Genomic DNA, 8,194 nt, shown 5'->3' on the forward strand with positions numbered 1-8,194 from the left:
TCTAAAAAGGTAATGACAGCATATACGGCATAGTGACCAAGGCCAAGGTCCTGGCTAAGGATGCTAGGGATGAGGTATGCATGTGTGTGCCTTCCCTAACCACTGGCTCTAAAAGAATGGAAACCTAGAGACAGACAGTGAAAGGGAGAATGAGGAAGGGCTGTAAGTAATAATTCAAGAGGTAATGAACAGTTGAGCATTTGAAAAAATGTAGCCCTTTCAGGGAGAAGTGAGAAAACAGAACCCCTACACCCAATGCAAAAAGCTCAATATGGCGTCCTTAGACCCCGTGATACTTCTGTCTCGCCTAGAAATAGCAACAGTAGTTGGCATACCACGTCCAGTTAATTTTACTGGACTCCCGTCCCCTCTTCAGTCCCACAAACACTATCTACATCTCATTTTGATCCAAGCTTCGTTTCTTTTGATTAGTTGCTTACTGTTTCCTTATTTGCCCAAATTTGGTGCCTCTCACCAATTTACTAGGTAGGCTCTATAGGGACAAATTAGCTGAGGCCTTTCTGTCATACTACCTAAACCAACCCAACCAGAGGAACCCTCACTTAATTAATCCTCTGACATCTACCTCCCATATTCTCTACCTTCTGGGACTAACCCTCACTTATCTATCACTGGCAGAAGAAAAGAATAAATATATAGAATCACAGTGACAGAAAATATCAGAAAGATTCAAACAAGAGATCAATGAGAGGAGGCAGAGAGGGAAATTAGAACTCATCATCAACATTTTATTTGCAGGTTAGCCACATAGTAGTTAAGAATACTCTGGGCCAGAGAGACCTGCTTTTGAGTTCCAGCTCTGCCACTAGTTGACTATATGACTTCGGAAAATTACTTAATCTCCATAAGCCTTGATTTCATTTGTGAAGGTGGGAATATCTACCTTACATGGTTAAGTATTTAGCACAGTGACTGACACACTGCAAATAAGTTCTCAACAAAGCTGGCTATTAGAAATCATCATCATGGACTTCCCTGGTGGCGCAGTGGTTAAGAATCCGCCTGCTAACGCAGGGGACCTGGGTTCGAGCCCTGGTCCGGGAAGATCCCACATGCCACGGAGCAACTAAGCCCGTGTGCCACAACTACTGAGCCTGCGCTCTAGAGCCCGCGAGCCACAACTACTGAAGCCCTCGCGCCTAGAGCCCCTGCTCTGCAACAAGAGAAGCCACCGCAGTGAGAAGCCTGTGCACCACAATGAAGAGTAGCCCCCGCTCGCCACAACTAGAGAAAGCCTGTGCGCAACAAAGACCCAACACAGCCATCAATAAATAAATAAAATAAGTAAATTAAAAAAAAACAAACTATAGCTTTCATGAGTCTTTAAGATTTGATTTCTAAATGTGAGAATAGCATTTAAAAAAAAAGAAATCATCATCATTATTTGAATGATGATGTGCTGCCACTGTATATATGGCTACTGTACTGCAAAAAAAACGGTTAAAAGTAATTATCAACATAAGGCATATACTTATACCAAGGTACAGATAAAGACAAAGAGATATGAGAATATGAATATGGAATGTGTGAGATTAACTTGGTTCATACAAAGGATGAATGTAAATTGTATGATGGATGAATGGAGAGGGTAGTCCTGGGAGCTGCATGTTCAGACTGGATGGAGTCATCTACTCTAGTAGATGCTAGTTTAGAAGACGTCCCCTAGGAAGCAGGATCAATCTGTAAAATCAAGTAAGTCAGTAGTTACTGAACATGTACCATGTGCCTAAGACTGCAATAAATTATGAGTAATTTTTAAAAATTAAGGATAAGATATAACCCCTAACCTCAAAAACCCTACAATCTCATTGAAAGGATTATGAATACAATCTAAAATAAATTATGAAATTCTGAATTGCAGACTGTAAGTTCAATAAGTGCCCACAGAAGGGAAAGAGCTAATGGGTTAGAGTCCTTGGTGAGAAATTCATGGGCGTAAGGTTGGAGTGGGATGGGTGAAGGGGGAAGAACTTGAAATAGATAAAGGATATTTGAAAGAGGAAAGGACTGGGAGTTGGGAGCACCCCAAAGATGCCACTCCAGAGGTATTCTGGTAAGAGGAACCTCACAAATCAATTCAACTTGTACAGAATGCCTCCTGTGTCTGGTAACGTGTTATATACCGAGGTACAGAAAACAAGACAATCTCTGTTCTCAAAGAACTCAAAATGCCCTGACAGAAAACTAGGAAAATGAAACAAAAAAGTTATCACTGACAAATGCTATAATATAGGGATGCATTCCAAAAGGGAATTTTGGAGCAATGGGAGGGCAGTCAATGGACAGGACTCTATATTTACATAGAAGGGCAGGGGCTTCTGTGTGAGTGATTTTCTAGAGCTTAGAGCCCTTCGGTCTCTGTTCGTTTACCCTCAGTTAGCGGAAAGGCATCTATATCGCAGTGCATAATGAAAAAGTGAGCTGAGAGCCAGGATATACTTTTAGGAGTTAACACTTGAGCCGAGGCCTGAAGGGTTACGTAGTGACTGCGGAGGGAAAGGTAACGTTGACAGAAAGAATACCAAGTACAATGACACTGAGGCATGAGGGCGTGATATAGTTTAGGAACCCTACGAAGCTTCCTGTTCTCCCTTCCCATCCCTCCATCAAGGTTTGCGGGATAAAATACAGGATGCCCAGGTAAATTCAAATTTAGATAAACAACGAATAATTTCAAAATACAAGTATGTCCCAAATATCGCACACACTCTGGGCCCCCTTCAATTCATCCTAGCTCGGCCCCCCGAGCCCACAAACCCCCCCGGTATTACCCACGAGCTGACGAGGTAAAGCATGAGAAACCATCACAGGTTTATTTTTCCTTCACTCCTATTTTTTTTCACTCTCGGGTCACCGGCCCAGGCCTGAGGGATGAAGCTCGAAGCTCGTTCCGGTTCAGGGGTCAGTCTCCATCAACTGGAGTTGAGGCGGGGGAAGTAGAGGGTCACCCACAAATAACACGCGCCCGGCTCTGCGAAAATACCTGCCAGCGCCGGCCTTCCGGGCAAACTGAAGTCGCCGGACCGGAAACCCCGCCCTCGCCGGAGGTGGAGAGGACGCGAGATAGCCTGTCCAGAAGGAAGCTAATTCTCCCGCTGGGGCCACTAAGAACCCAGTGCCTAGCGTGCGACCGGAAACAGGACGGGGGCGGGCCTTCCTGCCGGAAGTTGTCGTCCCGCAGTTGTTTCGGTTGGCAGTCTAGCTGGTGGGAGTGGTGCCGGCAAGCCGAAGCAAGGAACCGCAGCTAAGGTTAGACCTTCCAAGGCAGTTTAGAGCTGGGGACTGAGCTGCTGTGGTGCAGTCAGATCATGAGCCCGACCACGCCCTCGGGAGAGTGGTTCCTGAACCTGTGGGTGTCCCCCGCCGGGGTATTTGGTGTGGCCTTTCTTGCCCGAGTGGCCCTGGTTTTCTATGGGCTCTTCCAGGACCGGACCCTGCTCGTGAGGTATACAGACATCGACTACCAGGTCTTCACCGACGCCGCGCGTTTCGTCACGGAAGGGCGCTCCCCTTACCTGAGGGCGACGTACCGTTACACTCCGCTGCTGGGGTGGTTCCTCACTCCCAATATCTATCTCAATGAACTCTTTGGAAAGTTTCTCTTCGTCAGCTTCGACCTCCTCACCGCCTACCTCGTATACCGGCTACTGCTTCTTAAGGGGCTGGGTCGCCGCCAGGCTTGCGGTTACTGTGTCTTTTGGCTTCTTAACCCCCTACCTATGGCGGTGTCCAGCCGAGGCAATGCGGACTCAATCGTCTCCTCCCTGGTGCTTATGACCCTGTACCTAATAGAAAAAAGGCTCGTCGCGTGTGCCGCTGTGTTCTATGGTTTCGCAGTGCATTTGAAGATGTATCCGGTGACCTATATCCTTCCCATAGCACTCCACTTGCTTCCGGAACGCGACAGTGACGAAGGCCTCCGTCAATCCCGGTATTCTTCCCAGGCTCGTCTGTATGAATTCCTGAAGAGGCTGTGTAATCGGGCTGTGCTGCACTTCGTAGCCATTGCTGGACTCACGTTTTTTGCCCTGAGCTTCGGTTTTTACTACAAATATGGTTGGGAGTTTTTGGAGCACACCTACCTTTATCACCTGACCAGGCGGGATATCCGTCACAACTTCTCTCCATACTTCTACATGCTGTATTTGACCGCAGAGAGCAAGTGGAGTTTTTCCCTGGGAATTGCTGCATTCCTGCCGCAATTCATCTTGCTTTCAGCAGTGTCTTTCGCTTATTACAGAGACCTTGCCTTTTGTTGTTTTCTTCATACGTCTATTTTTGTGACATTTAACAAAGTCTGCACCTCCCAGTACTTTCTTTGGTACCTCTGCCTCCTGCCTCTTGTGATGCCACTAGTGAGAATGCCTTGGAGAAGAGCTGTGGTTCTCCTGATGTTATGGTTCATAGGGCAGGCCTTATGGCTGGCTCCTGCTTATGTTCTTGAGTTTCAAGGAAAGAACACCTTTCTGTTTATCTGGTTAGCTGGTTTGTTCTTCCTCCTTATCAACTGTTCCATCCTCATTCAAATCATTTCCCATTACGAGGAGGAACCCCTGACAGACAGAACCAAATATGACTGATAGATGCTCCAGTTCTTCTGCAACTTGCGTTCTGATTGTTATGAATGGACCAAAGAGAGCTTTGGAAAGAATTTTTTTGAACATCCTAAGCACTCTAGTGAAACTTCAGTTTAGAGCATAAAACCCTATTCCAACAAATTTAAATGAATATTTGCCTTATAAAGGGGACTCAGTAACTGAGGTCCACCCTTTAGGAAATCTCAGGACTCATTTATCTGGGACATGATGGGAAGTAAAGGTTACTAGTTTGAATACAGAAGAGCTGGGGCTTCCCTGGTGGCGCAGTGGTTAAGAACCCGCCTGCCAATGCAGGGGACACAGGTTCGAGCCCTGGTCCGGGAAGATCCCACATGCCGCGGAGCAACTAAGCCCGTGTGCCACAACTACTGAGCTTGTGCTCTAGAGCCCGTGAACCACAACTATCGAAGCCCATGCGCCTAAAGCCCGTGCTCTGCAACAAGAGGAGCCACCGCAATGAGAAGCCCGTGCACCACAACGAAGAGTAGCCCCCGCTCACCTCAACTAGAGAAAGCCTGCGCCCAACAACAAAGACCCAACGCAGCCAAAAAAAATTATTAGGCTAAATTAAAAAGCAATTAAAAAAACAGAAGGGCTGATGAAATTATCAGATGCTAAAAGGTTTTTGTAGAAAATAGAGGAAACATAAAGTCAAAAAACATAAAATTCTAAGCCAGTATTTGTTCCAGTATTTATACTGTGGTACTATCTGAAGCTGTCTTATCTTTTAACTCCCACTTTTTCGTTCTGAAGCTTTCTTGATAACTGAAAACTCATAAAATGTTCCTAAAGTACAGCTTTTAGATATGAAGTGTTAAATAATGATGCTGTGCTTAGGTTGGGAAAGTTAATTCTGTATTAAAAGTGGGGGCTTAGAAGATAAAGAATCCAAAGAATTTAAATTGTAGTCATGTTTCATGTACTTGTTTTATAACTTAGTTTTTCAGTGCTTAGTCCCAGTGGTAATAGACTGCTGTTTGGTTTTTTACAAAAAGGATTAAATTTAAATTCATCCGTCTTTAAACTTTTCAACGTATTTTAAAATAGCATCTTGCTTTATATGTTTGAGGTCACACACTGTAAGGACATTTTAGAACTCGCTTTTACCCCTTTGTTTTTAATTTGCTGGTTGCTAAAAAACATTTTTCATTTAGAGTTTAAGTTAATCAAATGTTATCAGTGTTGTAAAAATGATTAGTAGGTTTTAGGTGGTAAAATATTAAATTGTTAATAAGGCATTTCCCAGCTTACAAATACCTTACTTGTGAAATTCCATGATAGGAATGGAGGCCTGCATGGGAGGCTCCTGGAAAGCATAAGAAGCATTCTAATAGCCATTAGTCTTTTAGACCAGGAAATTGAGGGAGAGATTGTGGAAATGAGGCTTTGGTGGCCAGATCCATTTACCTTATTACTATAATATTTCTAGGAAAAAATGCTTTGTGAGTTTCAAACAAGCAAGCTAAAAAATAATTTTAAAAAAATAGCCTATCTAGGTGGCGACTCCCTAACACTCTAAAATGCATGAGCAATGAGTGAGTTTGAGTTTATTATTTTGATATTAAAAGATGAGTAATTTAACAACATTGTTCTTTCACAGTTAAACAGAATAACAAAAACCTCCAGAGAAGTAGTATATTTCATGTCAGTTCAGGCCTAAAAAGCCTCTGAGAATAAGATGTCTGTAGGCAGGTCACAATTAAGAATGCTATTACTGGCAGCACTTCTTAGATGGATACCTTTTAGGACCCACCATTGGAAAGAAGGGATGAATGGGTGGCTTTGTATGGATTGCTGTTAGGGTGAAAACAGCAGAGACAATTAATTGTTGAGGATGGTGACCTTGCTTATAACATCTTTTTTCATATCCCACATTAGGTATTATCTTAAGGGCTCTTTGTATGTGATTGTTCATTAGTGGCCTTCCAGCCAAGGCATTCTTACCGTTCTTTTCCCTTCATTCCTTTATAATGATAATTAAAAAAAATTTTTTCTGGTAGAACTAGTGGAAAAATGGAAACAGAAATAGAATTCCAACATCTCATTATAATTGTCTTTTTGGTATCCCTGACTAATTTTTTTGTTTTTTTTTTTGCAGTACGCGGGCCTCTCACTGTTGTGGCCTCTCCCGTTGCGGAGCACAGCCTCCGGACGCGCAGCCTCAGCGGCCATGGCTCACGGGCGCAGCCGCTCCGCGGCATGTGGGATCCTCCCAGACCGGGGCGCTAACCCGTGTCTCCTGCATCGGCAGGCGGACTCTCAACCACTGCGCCACCAGGGAAGCCCCCCTGACTAGTCTTTCAATAGTCACAAGTGTACTTACTTATTCATTTCCTTATTATTTTTGTTTTTTTACTTTAACATTCTTTGTTGTGCTTTACTCTTCCTACTTACATTGAAATTGCTGAATAATATTCTGTCACGCAGATGTTCACGTTGTAAATGCATCATAAGACGTTAAACATTTTGCATGTTTTAGGTCACTCCCTTAACATTCTTAGAAGTCGGTGGAGTTCTGTTGGGATATTTGGAGGGAACTGCAGATCCTGCCTTACAAGAAATTCTCTACCAAAGAACTGCAGGTGTTTCTTAAAAGATGCAGAGAGGGCTTCCCTGGTGGCGCAGTGGTTGAGAGTCCGCCTGCCAATGCAGGGGATGCGGGTTCATGCCCCGGTCCGGAAAGATCCTACATGCTGTGGAGCGGCTGGGCCCGTGAGCCATGGCCGCTGAGCCTGCGCGTCCGGAGCCTGTGCCCCGCAGCGGCAGAGGCCGCCAACAGTGAGAGGCCCGCGTACCGCAAAAAAAAAAAAAACAAAAAAAAAAGATGCAGAGAGTAGTATTTTATAGCTTATATGCTGTGAGACATTTAGTAAATTAACTCAAGAAATGATTTCATTTGGTCTCTTGGGTTTTTTAATTTTTTTCATTTATTTTTGTGTTCCAGTTTTGTAAAATCTTTTTGTCTTCTTTTCACTTGCAGTCCTTTGATTTCTTTATTCATCCTGTAATAACACTTTAAAATTGCATAGCACTTTGGCTTATTTCCTATATGATTCTTTTTGTTCTTATGCCACCTCTTAAGATCAATGTACCCATTTACAGATAAGCATTAATTATTAGCATATGAAGCATGGTTCTCAAGATGGTCTGTGTTCTAAACAGAGGGACTGCATTACTTATTTTCTTCTGTAGTTGCCTTAATGTCTTCAAAATGTGGTCCCTACATATCCCTAGATAAAGTCCCTAGATTAGGTCCATTGGAAAGGCTAATCTCTTTGTTAAAACCATGTTGTTTCAGTTACTGACTTATATAGCTGAATGACTCTGTAAGTGACATAACATTGTTTCAAAAGTTTTGTAGGACTTGTCTTTTAGTTAGTTGACTTGTGGCTGAATATATTGTTATTTCTCCAGCTGTTTTCTATTCTAACCACCCTTACCTCAACCATCTATGCAATGAGTGGAAACGGAAAAAATGGAAAATTTCACGTGGGACAGTCCCTAAACGCAACCTCTTGTTTGTTTCTTTTCCCCCCAATGCTCTACTATGAACAATTTTAAACATTACCCATATG

General features: G+C 43.4%; 1 protein-coding gene across 1 annotated transcript; it reads left to right on the forward strand.

The window, feature by feature from the left end:
• Positions 1-2,797: 2,797 nt before the first annotated feature.
• PIGM (phosphatidylinositol glycan anchor biosynthesis class M) lies at positions 2,798-4,853 on the forward strand. Its single transcript, XM_029228839.1, has one exon. It carries the CDS (start codon positions 3,330-3,332, stop codon positions 4,599-4,601), a length of 1,272 nt encoding a protein of 423 aa, XP_029084672.1. The 5' UTR covers positions 2,798-3,329; the 3' UTR covers positions 4,602-4,853.
• The last annotated feature ends 3,341 nt before the right edge of the window (positions 4,854-8,194 follow it).

This window comes from Monodon monoceros, unplaced genomic scaffold (assembly GCF_005190385.1).
Source record: "Monodon monoceros isolate NGI ecotype Baffin Bay Population unplaced genomic scaffold, NGI_Narwhal_1 Super_Scaffold_18, whole genome shotgun sequence".
Classification (NCBI taxonomy): domain Eukaryota; kingdom Metazoa; phylum Chordata; class Mammalia; order Artiodactyla; family Monodontidae; genus Monodon; species Monodon monoceros.

Coding starts and splice junctions, on each gene's coding strand:
- PIGM (XM_029228839.1), top strand. CDS start 3,330: ATGAGCCCGACCACGCCCTCGGGAGAGTGGTTCCTGAACCTGTGGGTG.